The sequence below is a fragment of the Grus americana genome, chromosome 2 (genome assembly GCF_028858705.1).
Source record: "Grus americana isolate bGruAme1 chromosome 2, bGruAme1.mat, whole genome shotgun sequence".
Lineage (NCBI taxonomy): Eukaryota > Metazoa > Chordata > Aves > Gruiformes > Gruidae > Grus > Grus americana.
The window spans coordinates 58,096,077-58,114,128 of NC_072853.1; the positions used below are offsets into that span (position 1 = coordinate 58,096,077).

Below are 18,052 nucleotides of genomic sequence, written 5' to 3' on the forward strand. Positions count from 1 at the left end.
TACGACCTCACTAGCTGCACTGTGTAAGAAATGCCGCTTGTCATCTTTACAGTTGGCTCAAGAAAGCGAGAGTGGTGCAATACCATTTTAAAGAACTTTTTATTAGTAACGCATAAACAAGAAGTTGCATTTCAGTACCATGTAACATGGAAATGAGCAGAAGACAATTCTATTGCCTTTCTCCAGTAGAGCTGATGCCCAGGGCATACCTGAAGCTGCACAGACAGTGCATGCGCAGTGACAGCACAGAAGCAGGAGCTCGAAGGGGAAGGGTTTGTGCTTTAGGCCTCTTAATGTCCAGAAAGTGCATCTTCTGTTTGGGGGTTTCTTTTTTCCTTTATTAAAGGCCGGGGGTGGGGAGGGGGAACCAGCTTTAACAGAAATGCAGCTCAAATACACTCCTTGTTGTATCTGCATTGTGCCTTCTGATTCACAGGTCGTGGAACCGCCAGCCCCTTCGACAGAAACGTGCCCGCCTTAAATGTTGAAGCCAAAGTTGGGCCTTGGCCTCCACCTGCCCTGTAAGCTGGGCCATGGGAATGCAGCCTCCCTCTATAGACGCACGTCAACTTAACTGGTGCTTATTTCCACCAAACTTTGGGAGCCAAATTTCTGCAGAACTTGCATCAACTTCTGCCCATGTCCTTTAGTTCTAGATTTAGCAGCCCCTGACATCCCACACTGCAATGCTGGGCCTACAGCCTGTCCTGCAAAGCCAAAGCATTGCTGGCTCCCACGGGTGAGCACCAACCCGACTCTGGTTAGAGAAATGCAGGGAGGACCTGGAGCTTAAGGTAAGCTCTACAACTGCAACAGGGGCACCAAGAACGTATGTTTTCGTACTCGATGCTCACTTTTTTTTTTTTTTTTACACTTACAGAGTTTTTTAATCAAATTGGTTAATAATCAAACAGGTCTTTTCCAGCTGTGACTGTACCACTAAAGACTAGCTCCTTAAAAAAAAAAAAAATGTCATTTTTTTATTAGCTACAGAAGGGTCAATTCCAAATGGCTTCCTCTAGAACTGTTCTACAAAAACTGTCTTGATGATGTTTGCAGACTGCAGCGGCTTCCGTCATGAGCCCAGGCTACCTGTGTATCTGACACTTGGCTCAGCCAGGCACTGCTCTGCCCAACAGCCTGACCAGAGGAGAAACAGAGAAGTTACTGAATTGCAGTTTAGTGCAAATAAACAAGCAACACTACTGCTACATAAAATTTGCTGTGTCTGCTTGATAACTATTTAGCTCCATCTCCTGGTTATGCCCTATGCCATTCGTTGAGCGCAGACCATCAGGGATAAAATTCAGTCACAAATCTTTGCTTGTCAAAGTGTGGTAAGGTTTTGGCTATCTGGAATTCAGTGCACCTGGAAGTGGTGCTAATTGCTTTCAACTACTGAAAGCTGATGGAAACTTGTAGTGCAGGATCCTCTCAGCTCTGACAGTGAGCACTCATCTGCCAGCAGCTCTCAAAAGTCTTTCAACAGTTGTAAGTGCTTTGGCGTCCTTGGTTTTGCAGATGGGGACCCTGGGGCAGGGAAGGGCTCACAGCTCACTCCAGCTCAACAGAGCAACAAGAGCAGCTTTGGGATTTTTCAATGTCAAGCTGAGGAGGCCGGGAGGGCTGCGGGCTCCCTCAGCTCATGGGTACCCCACAGTGTGGACAGCCGTGCTGGACTCCATCCAGCTGCCATGAGGACAAGGCTTGTGAACTTGGGCTTATGTGTCAGGAAAGGGGTTCTGTGTCTTGCTGTATCACAGCAGGCTGAGCTAATGCCCCTCTCTCGTAGTTCTGCCACAGAATTGTGGGGAATGGTAATTTCAGGTACCCACAAAATCTGAAACACAGTAGTAGAAATCAGACAGAAACAACAAACCAGACCTTTATAGCTGGAATCAATATTCATAAACATTCTCAGATTGACCTTAAGATACATACATACAAAGGAAGAAGAAATAAACCAGACCAGCTCCAAGTTACCCACATGGAAATACTATAAAATGTTATGCTAACATTAACATAATCCATATGCTGTAGCACCGGAGCGTACAGTCGCAGCACCTTTCCCTCATGCCTGTGTGCTGTCACTGTTTCACAGATGAGACTGAGCTCCTAAGACATTCCTAAAAGATGTACAGAGCTGCTGGATGAGGTAAAGCATGAAGGTAGCAGTCAGGAGTCTAAAGCTGGAGCTTTTAATTAGTTTTAACCTATGCAGCATGCAGCCAGTAACTAACCATGGAAGCTGATGCTGAACTTGCCTAGGGAAAAAGGGGAGCTTGGAAGAGAAGAGAGAACAACATAATAGTTGTGATTAAAAACATTCTCTCCACTTCTGGTTTAAAAACTAAAATCAATCATTCAAAAACCTCTCCAAAAGACTGCCAGCATTTCTCTCCTGTACTACATACAGGACAAGCGCATCTCAGCTACAAACCATCAGTGCGTGAAGTAGCAAGACGTTGGTAACAGAGTTGGCTGGAAATGATCACTACGTGCTGATCACATCACTGGGTTACACAAGTGGGTTTATTGCTATTCTAAGAGTACTTCGACATGTCTCCGACCCCTTCATGCAGCCCAGCCAGTGTTCAGCTGTTAATCATTTTCACTAACAATTCTTTGCCAAAAGAAATGTCTGACTGATCTTACAAAACTCTAAAAGCATGAGAAAGAAAAGGAGAGAGAGAGAACCTTTACATCTGCTTCCACAGGAATAATTAACACAGACAAGGGCTGTAACGGAAAGGCATTTTTATTCTTGCCAGGTCCCACCCCTCCCTGTATAAAGGAAGTAATGGGGAAGGGGGAAAACCCAACGCACCCCGTGAGCATGTTGTCACCGTGAGCGTTGGAAAGGGCAGGTCTGAGAGCTGCAGCAAAGGCCCTCTCACTTCCTCCATTGCCACCCTGAGGCAGAGCTTGTTTTCAATTCTCCACAACCTGGTTCACATACAAAGCAACAAGACCGATGCTGCCAGTGGCATTTTTAACTCCTTGGGTCTCCTATGATATATTTAAACAGACCTTGGGCATATTAATAAATCTAAAAAAAATTTAAAAGATTTTAAAAATTTATGGAGGGGAGCTCACTGTGCTAGTCCTGCATTCTTCTCAGCAATAATTGACTCTAAAATGCCTATGGAGTGCAAATGGTATTAGGGGGCTGAAAGCGTTAACTCTAACAAAGATAATAGCCAACACACATATAAATAAGACTCATTTCCTTTTTAAAACATCGTGGGAAAGTCAATTCACATTGCGTGATTGATGGAGACTTCCTAAATATTAATAAATATATTACACATATTTACAAGCTTCTGAGTTCATCCTCTGACGCTAATGTGAAGTTCAGACCGTAAATAGGACATGCTGGGCAGCACTGCGGGGTACGCAGGCAAATGGCTGCAGTGGATTTGGGATGCTAGCGCAAGCAGCGAGATGGAAAGCTAAAAATAGCCCACTCTGCAGAAAGCCAGGCAACAGAGCTCCTTCAGGCTTTGCGTGACAAACCAACCCACTGCTTTTTCTTTTGTGGAATGAAATGCCAGGATAATGCGGAGCAACTCTGGCAGAGAGGAAGGGACGGGAGGTTTGTCGGGAGGAGGGAGGCAGCCCTTCGCATCATGCTTTCTGGCACTTGCCACAGCCCGTGTCAGCAGCCTGGAGGGGCAGGCATGCCATGAGGGACTCATTTCCCTTTGCACACTCAGGATTTACTTAGTCCTTGGTCCTGCCTGCTCTGCAATGTCCTAAATCCCTCTCCAAGGAGAAAATAGACGTGCTGGATATGCTGCACCTCAGCGGCTTGAGGATGCCAGGGCAGAGGACAGCAAGCAAAGGATCGAGTGATTGTAACATGGCTGGGGCATTTCCAGGAGAAAATGATAAAAGCAACAACAGGGGCAATTGAAAATGAGATTTCATGCATTTCTTTCAGTCTAGTTCTCGTGATGCGCTGTGCAGCAAACACACGGCCTGGTTTTGGCACAGAAACAAGAAAAAGTGCTGATGTGACTGAGATCAGGCGACCCATCCAGCGACAGCAGAGCTTTCAAGTCAGCCTGTGTGTGCTGCTCACCTCCTGCAATCCTACGTCCTTATCCCACACCAGCACTCCAGGTGCTTTAAGATGCCCGTTTCCAGAGGTACCCCGAGCAGAGGGCCATGACAGCTGACCTTATGCGGGACAGCTAAGAGGGAGAGTTAGCCTTGAGCCCTGCTTTTCCTGTCATTGGTTCTGAAAAAAATTAAAAACATTATTTCAATAAGCCCTACACATGCAAAAATTCTCATTTTTCAAGGGGGTATTCAAAGAAAAATAAGGATGGATGAGTCCCTGGGAAGGTTTAAGGAGACTTTTGCACGTGCTTTTCAAATCAAAGTAAAAGATGTGAGTGGCTGCTCCGCAGGCTGCGATGTAACATGCAAATACACTTTGAAGGGGAAGCCTCGTTCCCCTGGGCAGCAGGAGGCAGCCCGCAGCGGGACCAGAGCCCAGCTACCACCGGGAGCCAACCACCCCTGGTGCCCCGTGGCCTCGGCACCGTGCCTTGCCAGGGCTGGCGGGGCGTCTGCCTGCTCTCGGGCTTTTTGATGCACGAGATTTGGACAGGAGAATCTGTTTTGATTAATACATCTTTAAAATCATGGTATGGAAATCCAGTCCCAGCTACTTTGGAGCAGTTCTGAGGTATCTCTCATTAATCTGAAGTATAGAAATGTTAATAAATAGATCTGAAACTTTTCTGCTATGTCATTCTATAATACACTGCTATATAGACATTAAATATGCCTCAGGGTATTAAAAAATTTATGAAAAAGTTACAGTAGTTGATTTTCAAGTATTAATAACTTGGCTATGTTAGCTTGTTTTTAAATACCAAAATGATCTGGCCCCAAATTACTGACTAAGCTCCGGCTATGCCTGAATTTTAAAAAAAAAAGTATTTTGAATATAAAAAAAAGTGCAAAAAGCGTGAGATGTCAGTTAATGTTACAACATCATTGGAACTTCTAAACAACTAGTCTAGCACTCTTTCATGAGTGAATTAAGAAGGGAAAAAGAATGAAAAAAGATTAAAGAAAAAAAAAAGAGAGATTGCTCCCAATCTGAGACAGCACTGTCCCAAATTTCAGCAGAACACGAATTTTTACAGCCAAGTTATAAACCCCAGAAAAAATGGGGTTATCAGTGGATATGCTGTCAGACATAACTATAGCAGTATTTGTGTGCTCCATTATAATACAAATGTACACCTTACCCACTGTTTTCTCTGAGCAACCATGAGAACAACTTTACAGGTATTCAGTTAAAATTAGAAACCTCCCTTATTTCCCATCCTCCCCATAAACTGTACAACTCTGTCTACTACTAAAATTCACTGCTACTAGTAGTCATCATCATACATTCAAGATAGAAAGTAAACTACTAAAACCTGCTCAGGAGACACTTAGAAGTACACTAAGGCTTGAAAAGTACAGCAGCTCAGAGGCATGGCCAACCACACGGGCAAACAGCTTCATCGTGTATTTTGCCCTAGGACACATACATTGTAGAGTCCCGTGCTGAACCGTGATCTCAGAATAACTGAAACAGTTTGAAGAAAGATGGTTTTGACTGCAGTCGCTCACACTCGGTGTCTGGTGTGCGATACGACTCTTTGCTGTTTCAACTAGGACGTGAGCATTACTAGGGTGGTAATGCCAATATGACTTACTGTTTGCTACTGTGCTAACACTGACACTTTGTTAGATTTGGTTCTCCATTAAATATACATTTTCAGCTCATCTCCTGAAAAATGATTCGAAGCATGGTTTAAAAAAAGACTGAAAGCAAGAAAAGGCTTTCTAGTTTCAATGCACACATACAAAAGAGGCAACAAATTCAAACTATTGATTTTCTTCCAGTGTGAGCAGCTGACCCGTTGCGTATCATTCTGCACAGATCTAAACATAGCATTCTGTGCCTCTGGGAACCATCAGAGTAGGAAATCCTGTGATCTAATGCAAATTCAAGCCAGTCAAGTGCAATGAAGCAACGGAATGATAATCCAGTTTCAGTGACCTTGCTCATGGATGATGACCTCATGAAGACAAAAGCAAAGAAAAAGGCACAAGGCTCAGATTTCATTGATAGTCCTTTCAGAGGGGCAGTATTCAGAGGTTCCCGGCGATGACATGTAGAAAGACTGCGTTTTCCTTTTTAACCTGGCTCGCTTGTTGGCCAGAGATAGGCTGCGCCGGCTTGAATTGATGATTTCTGAAATAAACTTCTTGCAGTCCACACACACCTCCATCGTGCTCCAGTCCTCCATTAATTCTTTGGGAAACTCTTCATGTGACTTATCCACAGATTTGGACCTTGAGGTCAACCTGAAAGGCAAAAGAGTGGGACCTGTCACATTATTTAGCAGTATGGCAGCGGGTCCCGAGGGACACTTTCAGGAAACAGCACATCAGAAGGGTCTTGATTTAAATCTTCCTTTCTCCTGTCCCAAAAATGACACCAGGACACCAAACACCAGTGAGGACAGCTTCTGCCTGGTTCAGCAAGACTGCAGGGTCGCTAACTGAGGGTACGTGTGACATTTACCTTGGTAAAACCAACCTTACTAATAACTATAAATAGATGATGTGTTTGGCTAATTTGACACAGCATCATAGCACTAGTGATTTATGCAGAGGGTTTATACTGTAGATCCCCTCAAAAAGGAGCATTTATTTGATATTTAGTTTCTTGGATTAGCTTTGACAACCATCTGTGTATAAAATATAAAACCAGTAGATAACTCAATAACATCAAAGTGAAAAAAAATAGTGAGAATTAGAATTAGAAATATTAGGGGGGAAAAAAAAAAGATAAATCTGTGCAAGACATCATTGAATTCCCGCTTAGTGAGTGATTCTACCCTGTGAGACTTATCTCTGGAGAGTCTATTTACACCAGAAAAAGACACGCTAAGGATATTTTTGCAGAGATGCTACAGAAAGAGAGTTGTCCCAGACTCATACTGGTTTTTACCTGTAATGTGAACATGGTTTAAGACACGCTGTTAGTATTGCTATTTCTGTAAATCAAAGCAACAAGCTGCAGAGATATTTTCAGGCTTCAGGAAAGTTACCATTAGAAGCATTAGAAACATTGACAACTACAAAACAGGTAGATAGCATCGTCTTAACGACTGATACCTCAATATGAAACACTTAGGAAGCATTTCCAATAGACGCACGCGAGGTAGGGTTGTTTCTCACCTGGACATGCTTCGCAATGATCGGTGGTGACTGGTAGAGGGTTTCTCTGGCCTCATAAAGCTTTCTCCTCTTTGTAAGGTTGAAGGTCCCAGTGAGAAGATGGGGAGAGTAGAATATGGCTTTGACGGCAACCGCATCTGTGGAGAATAGCAGAGGGAACATGCAGTGTCATTACAAAGATTACAGCTTTTTAGAAAGGATCTAACTGTAAGGTTACTTACTTTTTTGCAACACTGTGAGCATACAGGCCTGTGTAAGAAAGCAAGAGCATGAATCACTTCAATGAGAAAAATTACATTTAAATCAAGAATAAGGGATAAACGTTTTCAGGAGTTAGAATCCTCCCCTTATACAAACATTTTTACTTTTAAAGCTTCTTCAATGTAATAACTTCAGTCAGGGCATGAAGCCAAAAGCAAGGAGAAATGCTAAACAAGAACTACAGCTAAATTAAAAAATAGGAAAAAAAAAAAGAAATAGCTGTTTTTCCTCGAAAGAAACCTCCTTTGGTAAGTGACACAGTAAGTCAGTGATTCCACAGATCTTCAGACTTATTGTCTCACTGTTCAATTTAAAATTTTTCATTTTGCCTGCCAACAGTTCCTTTCCCCTTCTACCCCCACCGATACTCCAAAAATAATCCAAAAGGTAAAATGCCTTGAAATGTTTTCCCCAACAACAGAGATTATGGAACTGGTGTTCGGGGAGTCTGAGTAAATTCCATCTCACTTTCCCATGAGCCTAAAAGAACAAATGAATGTTTCTCTCACTTTTAGCCAAGAGTTTCAGCCCACGGAAGTAATTCTGTTACTTAGGAAAGAACTAGTTTTGCATAAAATTTTTTAACATCAACTGTTACAGAAATAAAAACGAGCAACAGTATGCAGTGGAAACATTTGAAGGTTTCTAACATATAAATCAGTATTTTCCCCTCTGAAACAGTACTCATTTTTAGCAGATATTAAATATTTACCTCTTACAGAACTGACAAGTGTAAGACCAGGTAAAGAAAGAAAACCTTCTTGTTCGACAGCAAAAGCAGAGCTGAAAGAAGAACAGAGGAGTCCACAACATTAGGCAAAGTCTCGCGCAGTAACGACTTCATCTATCGGTTGCTACCAGCGAGACCACAGTTGCAGTACTACATCCAGTTCTGGGGTCCATACTTCTAAGATGATATTGAAAATAACAGTCCAGAATTCTATCTTCATATATTTATAAATACTCCTTTAATTTTTTACCTAACTTAAATACTTGCCAGGTAATTATTAACTTATTTTTACTTCTCCCTCACTGATGTTTGTATCATTGCTACACAAAAAAGTAATGGGAAAGTAAGAGTAACAGCAATAAGGAAGGGTAACTGTTACAACCGAAGAACACAGGAACAAATGGGCATAAATTCAGCCATGAATACATTTAGGCTGGAAATGGTTCCTAACCATCTGGGTCACGCTCTGGGGCACACAGTTTTTGCTTGTGATAACATTTGATGACTTTCTTCCAATCCTATGTTCTTGAAAACTAGAGGAGGTACAGGAAAGAGCTATTACAGCAATCTTACTTGAGGAAAATCTGCTTCATAGCGTGATAATAAATCCCATCTATTCAGTTTATTCAAAGGAGGGAGGGATCGCAGCTTAAGAACATTTCTAGGAACAATGAAAAGTTTTGCAGACAAACAAAAGATGCCATACTGAGATCCAGAGACTCAGGTGAGGCTAGATAAATTTGGTTAGAAATAAAAGTGAAAAATTTTAATAGTGGGGTAAATTAATTAAAGCATTAACTTACATTGAGATTTGATAAAAACTCATTACTAAGCTTTATATGTCATGACAATAGGCAACAGCTGAATCTAACGAATGACATTTTAAGAGTCTTGTTCCTCCACCTTAAATGTATGACATCTTTAAATTAAATCATACTAGACACAGGTAGGATTGTAGGTAAAATACACCGTGAAGTCACAATACACTTGCTGGAGGTGTTCAAGAAGCACAAGTCAAAAGTGGGAGAAAAGGACACTGCTTCTACTGGTAAATACCAATTTCCAATCTGCGGTTTACAGAAAAACATGCATTAGTTAATGGGTTCCCTAATATTAAACCTCCTTCTGGGGTCACATGTTGCCTGACTTCTCTGAAGGCTTTCATTCCCTCTTTGCTTGACAGTAAGGATTCGTATGAAAAACTTGTAGTTTCCTACTGCTATCTGTAATTCTATTTTCTGGAAAAGAAACACTAAGCAATACTGCAGAAGGCACAGGGACAGAAATCACTTCAGTCAGTGAAGTTTAAAACATACATGCTCTGATAATTGCAAATGCGACTCCATTTTTATAGACAATCTAAACAAATAAGGTATTTCCATGAAAAGTTTTGACGTTTCTGCACATAATTCCAGGAAGCTGACCCATGTGTTAAACATTTTGGGGGATGTTTGGTGGATATCTCTTCTTTCTCTCCAATACAGGGTAAGAAATGTGTAAATTAGGAGGCTTGTGCGATCGGCCTCCCTCAGTAAGCTTCGGAGCCTCCATAGACCCAGCCCTACCTTTCCTTTCTTGAGAGCAGTGTAGACATCTTTATATTGCTGGTACTTTTCCAGCTCTGCCTTCACCAGCACCTGACGGATGTGCATGACCTCCTCCACCGTCAGAGCCAGACATTCCACCGGGTAACAGAACTCCTCCTGGAAGCCAAAAAACCTGTATTATTTCAAAGCCAAATAGCTTCTTCCAGACTTCAACCTAGACAACCAGTCACCTGGTTAGTAACTCCAGAAATAGAGGGTTTCTCCCTTCAAACTGGAACAGCACTGGCTCGTTCATGGGCATCACAGGAGTTCCAAACCGTCGGAGACTGCGTGTGATCTACATGGTCTGATGTTCAGCCTCCACAACAATAACAGTTTTCTTCATCTTTCCTCCTCAAACCACTTGACCCTTCTCTCCGCTTGTCTTTTATTATGAAGATTCGTTTCAAAGCAATCAACGTTCGGGTTCATAATTTGAAAGTGAAAAGGTAATTTGGCAGATGGCATTACTTTTAAGTATACTGTTTGAAGACACGCAATTTCTCTGAGACTTTGTGATGCCCAGAGTGGCCAAGGAAAGTTGTTAGTAGCCCATTCTAGCAGAAGTTTTTATTCAGTGGTACCACATCTTGGTGCTCACATGATCAGAATCCCACCAAGACTACAAAAAGTGAGGTCAGTTCAGGCAGAAAAGTTCTCCTTTCTGCCCCAGGAAAGTAACAGCAGCAATTGAAGCTTTACAGAATAATCTTCAAATATAAAGCAGGAGAACTGGTTACCCAATGTTGCATTATTAATGGCAGAGACTCAAATAGAGACTAACAACACAACCTTCCACTTAGAAAATTTTGCATCTGTTCTGTATTATGGCATTTAGGAGAATACTGAGTAGAGAACTCTTGAATTCGGTACCAGAGAATAAAAAGCACCAACCCAATTTGTAATCCAGCCCTGTAGTCGATTATACATTTCCAACAGAAAGACAGAAACCTCTGTGGGAACTCCCATCGCTTTATGCTTAGTGAACCTTTTCAGTCAGCCCAGAGGGGCTACTGTGCATTAATGACAATGACACGTAATGCTCTCTGAATAAACGAAGGAAATTTCTCCTGCAAATACAAAGACACGGCTGACAGTTTGGAGATCTCGTTTACAAATTGAAGTGATGAATCGGATTAGTAGTGAAATGCTCCATTTCCATGTACTCAGAGGTCTGTTCTGTCTTTCCATTAGATTAAAAAGAAAATCTTTCTACGTTGCAGACCTGGCAAACATTAGCATTTAGGAACCACCACATTTTTAAAAACTGTTGTCTTACCTATCTAGAAAGGGAACACAAAGAAACTTCACTCTGTTTAAGGTACCCCACAAAAGACTAGAATTGAGTTAACTTTGTTAGATTTGCCAGCTAAACCTTTGGGGCATAGAATCACTAGTTTTCTGGAAAGAACAAACTACATCAAAAGCAACTGCAATTTGCTCTGAGGTGTAAAACTGCACAGCCAACCCAAAATAACTTCTGTTCCTTATGAGCAACTTTACAGCTAACCAGCAGCTCTCAGCATTTCATTCTGGGTTCTTCCCATAGCAACTGCCTCGCTATGGAGAAGGCACGGCTGAAGGCTGGGGCGAGACGGGAGAGGAAGTGGGTGGGAAAGCATGATGCACACAATGCCAGCAAAACCCCCTCAATTCTGCATCGTGGGAGACTGAGAGAAACTGTCCGAGGTGAATGAACGCTTGTAATCAATCAGAGCTTTAAGTCCTTTAGGAATACATTTCTTACTTGAAGCTCTTCCTTCCCTCTCATGAACACCCATTCCTTTAATTTACAGGACGATGACGTCAGGGAATATTGCTCCTTTGAAGAAAGTCTGCGGATCTGCTATAGGTGTAGAGCAGGTACTAGGGGAATAGTGTGGGCCTGTTGTTGTACCAATCGAAAATGATTATTGCTAAAGCAAATAGAAATAGCTAGCAGGCAACAGGGGAAACATAGAAAATGTTCACATGTTTAAATGCTAATGTTTTAATTCCAGAGGTTACACAAGGACAACAAAATGTTAATGCAACATTAAATGAAAGATAAATATTATGCCGATTTCAGAAAACTGCTTGATTATTTTCTTTCCTTTTCGGAATAGAAATAAGTACACAAGAAAATCTTTTGTTTCAACACTAGCTCTAAGGTACTGAAATTAATTAAAATTACACTAAGCTCTGACTAAACTTCATTAAACAATGATGCTTTGGAGTTATTGCTCAAACTCCCAACAATAATCTGCACCCAAGTTAGGCAGCTCAAAGTGAGAGAACTTCAGCTCTCTGCAACACTTGCATACAACAGAACATACTAAAGACAAAATGTGGTTTGAATGGTGCTGATTTTCTAGAATTGTACTCGATACTCATTTTAATATTAAAGACAAGTCAGTATTCTTATTTTTAAAGGGGACAAAAATCTTACTTAAAAATACTATTTTGAACTTGAAGTTTCCATGAGCCTCATGAGAATTGGCTTAACGCTTTGTGCAATCTTATTATATACACCATAATAGCTTCAGGTGTATCTGTGCAATTTTTTTTTTTTACTCAGGAAAAGCAGGTAGTAAGAATTACATAGCCATAATGTGAAATAAAGTGCTTTGTAGGTCATTCTCAGCATACATGCAACTAATAGGTCCTTATAACTAACAACACATTTTTTACACTAATATATTCCTTGTAAAACTTCTCGTTAAAGGATGTCACTAGGCATTCAAACGAGCTGCCCTAGCAAACCGCAATATGAACAAGTGCCAAACTGGTCTCTAAATTCTGCAATTCACAATTAGTCAGGCACTCTAAACTCTTGCTGCTTTTGCAGACTAAAAGTTTCTAAGAAGTCAGCTGGATATCTCAACTATAAACTCTCCTGCAACAGGTTTCACACTTTCAGTTATTGGTTGGGATAAGAAAAAGAAGGAAAAAAATAAATTATTCGTGTTCAATTCTACATAGGGGTGAATGAATTAGTTTTTCTTTTCAGTGGATTTGCCTTCCCTGGTACATAGTTATTACTTATTCTGCAAGTTCTGATACGTAAGTGTGCTGAGGACCAAAACCATATATGTAGGTTTTCAAGTAAAACAGATTGCAAATGCCCTTCCATTCTACATAGGGTATCTTGTTAGAAACATAAAACCTTATTCTTTTCAACACAGTCCCAGGATTACAATAGTTTTGCTGGATTTTTGCTGCAGGATCTTCATGTGCTGTAACATTTAAGGTCTGTCCCATTGATAATCTTGTGATGTTGCATTTTTAGTTTGCTGTCCTTTCAGAACTGATTTCTTTTCCCCGTGAGGTGATTGAAGACACACAAATATCCTACACACATTGGAATCAACGTCAATCAGGTGCAATGTCCCAGCCTAAGCTTTAATTCTTGCCACAGCTTAGGAAGTGCTCCTCTAGGAGGGAACATGCTGGTGAAGGTGATTTCCAAAGCCAGCAAAAAGAGGCAAACCTTTGCGGGTTTCCACCTGCTGGCAAAAGCTCTCTCACAGAGATAGTACATAGCCCCTGCCACCCCACACATGGCTGCTTCAACGGGATGAGAGCTGAGCAGAGAAGCTGTTTGCATAGTTGAAAAAAGTGGTCTGAAAGTCATCCTTGGAAATAAACTGGTTATCCTAGGAACCTGAACAATAGATAGGAAGCAGAGAAGCGAACGCTGTGTATAAATGAAACCATTAGCTTTGGTCCTCTGGGTCATGAAAATAATGATAATAATAATAATAATTAAAAAAGCAAACAGACTACAAAGGCATCCATATGTACATCTCAGGACACTGGCTTCGTCTCACTGATTAAGCGCCAAGTCAGCTCACTACAGCAAGCACACCCCCAGGGCTGACCCCTCCAAAATCACTGAGCTGCCCTGCCTTTCCATGTAGCACTGGGAGGTGACATAGCAAAAGGACCACGCTGTTTGGCACTTTCCCAAGTCTGTTTCCCCTCCCCACCTACTTAGATCTAACTCTGATGAGATGCCAGTTCACAAAACCATCGTTAGTATGCAAGACAGACCAGTTTCTTGCTAATCCTGCTAAGAGACTGTAGCAAACCCCTGCCTGTTTTCACTGGCATCGAGGGCTATTTATTGACTAGGCCTCTTTCACCTCGAAGAGAAACTGCAGTCACAGGAGCAGGTGATAAGAAATGAAACTCCATCAATCCTGGAGGAAGGGATGAAGAAGTATGAAGTCAAATAAAAAGTAAATAATATTCTACGCTTACTGAGAAGCGTTCGCTGCAGGAACGGCAATGTTACATATGCAGCATCTGGCGCAGCCACTGAAAGAAGCTGGCATCTCCCTGGGGAAGGAAAGACTTGCAGTAAGCCAAAGTGTGGAACCGGGCCAGCGCCAGCATATCAGAAACCATCTACCAAAACTAAAAACAGAAGTATTGTGGGAGTTGGTTGTCACACCCTAGAGGGCACTGTTGCCAAGTTAAAGAATTAGCTCTCTAGGCATCAAATAAAATAGGTTCTTATTGACAGATCATTTCACTACTGATTTTCCTTCTTTCTCACTTCATAGCCAAAACCAAGCTAGGTGACAGTGCTCTGAAGCTTAACAAAAACATATCAAAATCCCCAAAACCCAAGAACAAAACAAAACTAGTAAAACCTTTCCCATGTGTTCCCACATTAGCCTGACTCGCCTGATGTCTTTTTCTCCCTTTTCCTCTAGTATTTTTTAAGGGGGAGTGGAATACTTGAATTAGTTTTTCTGCAATGGTTTTATTTTGTACATGTCTTTCTAGGTGTATGTCAGTGAACAGACTGACAGAAGGAAAATACATACATGGTCAAAAGGTCCTGTTAAGAACCTGGTTGACCTATTTAAAATAATGGCTTCATACATAAGATTTTTAAGTTGCATGACCCCCTCAAATACATGATATGAGATCAGTATTATGATGTAACATATTTAGATACGCTAAAAGTGTGATAGAGCAAATGCTGCAGCATAAGATATAATGCTTTCTCCCCTCCTCCCTTTAAACAATATGTCTGTGAATGACGCTGGGCCTATCAGAAAATAAAGCTTGTGCTTCCACATATAGTGAGTGCAGCAGGCAATGACAGGGCAATCCATTATATACGATAGTGTCTTCAAATGCATGCTGTAGGAACCCTCCAGCTTGGTTCTGGTACAGTATGTTCTGCTCCAGGTTCACTCTGGCAGAAGAAGTCTACCTGTGTTGTGCGTTTATCACCACACTACTACCTGACCTTCACCTGGAATGAGAAACTACATTCTACTTGGAAGGATATAATAAATCCAGCAGACCCTCTGAAAAGAGGAGGACGAAGCATGTTGTGGGAATATTTGAAGATTATTTTCTTGCTCAACTTCGTCATCTAACAGGTTTGGATCCTGGCCACCATCTCTTGGGCCAAAAGGAACACTCTTGAAAGCCCTTTAATACCACTGCACTACAAGACAGGGTGAGCGAATATTCCCTTCCTTTCAAAACTAGGATGTGTTTATCGATTTCTCTATTCACCAGCACCTCATGGGGCATACTTTGAAACCCTGCTGGTAGGAAAAGAGACGAAGAACATATCCTGCATGAAATTACAAAGCACTAATCAGTATGTCAACATAAAAGAACCAGGATTTCATACCCTTTGCTGTTTATACTCTGTTGGAAAACAGCTCTCAATTAAAGCTAATTGATCAAACGTACTGTACTTTCTTTTTAAGCAGTAATACAGGTTTTTGCCTCAGTAACTTCAACAAAGCAACACAGACAAACCTTGATTTGGATTACTGAAAGAGCTTTCACATGTATAAACATTACCACACAAGTTCTCAAAGTGGGAAAAAAAGAAACCATTCCATTCATTCAGCCATTAACTAAAATACTTCATACAACTAAAAAATTCCCCCAAATCCCAAAATAGATCCACTGCTTTGGAATTGTCTCTATTCAAATGGAAAAATCAGTAAGGTGAAGTTCATCTGTTTTGGTAACATTCTGAAATAAAATCAAGGCACGTGGCTTTACTCAGAGTCCTAATCAAAGTGCAAATGTTTTCTGAGGCACCTGTACCTGGGATTTTGGATAAATATGCTAGAGAGACAAAGTTCAAATCTTGATTTCAAAACGTCTTTAGTAGCCAAGGGCTGTTTCTGAATTGAGGAGTTTTCTTTGAGTCAAGTTCTAATCACACTGAAGCCAAGTTTTAATTTTCATTATACTCTTAGCATGCCTCTTTTTCTCTCTCCTACCACCCACTCCACTTACAAGTGATCTGGAGCTCTGTTTTGAAGGTGGTAGGAACTGTCTCACATTGGTTGGTGTTTCCTTTTCAATGGAGTGTCGTCTCTGAGGTGGCTGTCGTCTCTCAGGCTGTGGTGTAGATGATATGGGCAAGAACTTTGGAGGCACTAAAGATTCAACCAGTATAAAAAAATTAGTTCTTGTAAGACAGACTGTTGGATAACATTGGTCAGTACTTAAACCAGCCACTGATTTGCTAGAATTCCCGCTATTTGTGGCTGAAGTTACACATCCATACTCAGAGTATCTTCAAGACAGGTATCACATTCATTACATTTTCTGGATTGAGAGAACAGGAATACTCATAAAACTAGCAAATGTAGACACGCTACTGTCCAGTTACCATTGTATATAAATCAGTGTTTCAGAGTATTGGCTTACTCTACTTATTTCACCATCATGCTCAGAAAATACATGCATAGATTACATGTTTCATTAAAAAACCCTTCCAGTGACACTGAAACACTCCGAAACAAATGAAAAATATTGGTGCACAGTAAAGCCTACAATAACTGTACCTGAAAAAAACAGAACAGATCCTTCCCTCTTCCCTATAAGTACTTACAAAAAATACTGGTGATTGCTCTGTGTCTTTCAAACAAGTACATTCACTGCCACGGTGACAGAGATGCAGGAAACATTTTAACTGGTCTTAGGTTAGAATGTGTTTCTGCAGCAACAAATCCTTTTATGAGATGAGCATAGCTAAACTACCCCCTATTCACTTCTGACCTCCTCTACAGTTCTACATCAAATTCAAGTATGAAACCACCTGCTGTATCACAAAGATATCCACATATAGTGTAGGCTATCGCTGTCCAATCGTTAATCACATTTGACCTATTCAGCAGGTTCTAGGGTTCAGCTGTAGAGATTCAAGAGTTTCGAAGTTCATAGAAGAGGAGACAACAGAAGTGTGTAAAAGCAGCCACCAGGCTCTCTCATCAAAACTCACTCTTTCTGCTGCTGGTACCTTCTTGAGAGGGGTCTTCCACTTGTGAGGGGGAGATGCTGCTGCTACTCGCTGATTTGTGCACCGATTCCTCCTGTGTGGCAAAAGGCAAAGAAACAGAATTCCTCAGGGATCATTTTCTCTTACTACTTAGCACACAGAAATCACAAACTATCAAATATATTTTGCACCATTCAATCACTCAAAACCCTAGAAGTAGTCCTGAGAAGAACATTGACTGTACACAGCACTGAGTAAATGGAATTTTCAACACTTTTTTTTTTTTTTTTTTTTTTAGAAACTGGAATAAATGGTACATGGTTGGAATTCAATGTATTTAACTATCACATGAAAGAAGAAGATCAGAAGAGAGGTACATGAATCCATTGTAACCTGTTAATTTTCCTCATTGTATTCAAGGATTTCTAAGGATTTGCAGGTACAGGAAATACATTAACTCAACTTATGTCTCACACTAGCAAGGAATCAGCACTTGGATTTCTCTGGTCTCCAAAGAAATGAGAACCACTCATACAAGCGACTCAAGTAAAGACAAATTAACCTGATCTCCACTGCACTGTTCGCTAATCCCTCATCTTGGTGTGTTTCTCCTTTCTTCTGTATTTAAAAGAAATCTTATTCATCACATAAGCATGTTTCATCACGACAGCCAAGAGCAATTCCTGCAAGATGAATGAAAGTGAAATGGTCTTTGACTAACACCTTTCAGCTATCTAAAGCATTATGCCACCCAAATTACTAAATCCTTTGCTTTCACCTAAAACTTCTGTCTTCAGCCACCAGATACCAGCAAGATACAGATCATCACAGGAGCCTCCCAAAGGAACAGAGTTGAAGGACTGAATGTGAATGCTCTTTAGCTCTAATGTGAATGCTTTTAACCAAGAAGATTTACATCATTTAAGTTGTCAAGATTTACAGATCAAACAAGTGACCTGCTCTAAA

The 18,052-nt window shown here is 41.0% G+C and overlaps 1 protein-coding gene across 4 annotated transcripts in view; it reads right to left on the minus strand.

Moving 5' to 3' along the window:
- Positions 1-3,527: 3,527 nt before the first annotated feature.
- The window catches only part of SPIRE1 (spire type actin nucleation factor 1), a 134,120-nt gene continuing 119,595 nt past the window's right edge, over positions 3,528-18,052 (minus strand). For 2 of the 4 annotated variants that reach the window (XM_054814141.1, XM_054814139.1), the window contains 8 exons: positions 17,090-17,180; positions 16,099-16,241; positions 13,304-13,477; positions 9,814-9,951; positions 8,231-8,301; positions 7,479-7,506; positions 7,258-7,394; positions 3,528-6,378 (listed from right to left, as the gene is read on the minus strand). In XM_054814141.1, the coding sequence (XP_054670116.1) occupies positions 6,126-6,378; positions 7,258-7,394; positions 7,479-7,506; positions 8,231-8,301; positions 9,814-9,951; positions 13,304-13,477; positions 16,099-16,241; positions 17,090-17,180 (1,035 nt within the window). In that variant the 3' untranslated portion in view covers positions 3,528-6,125. The remainder of the gene's footprint in view (positions 6,379-7,257; positions 7,395-7,478; positions 7,507-8,230; positions 8,302-9,813; positions 9,952-13,303; positions 13,478-16,098; positions 16,242-17,089; positions 17,181-18,052) is intronic. The other 2 variants (XM_054814143.1, XM_054814142.1) reach the window with 1 other exon arrangement.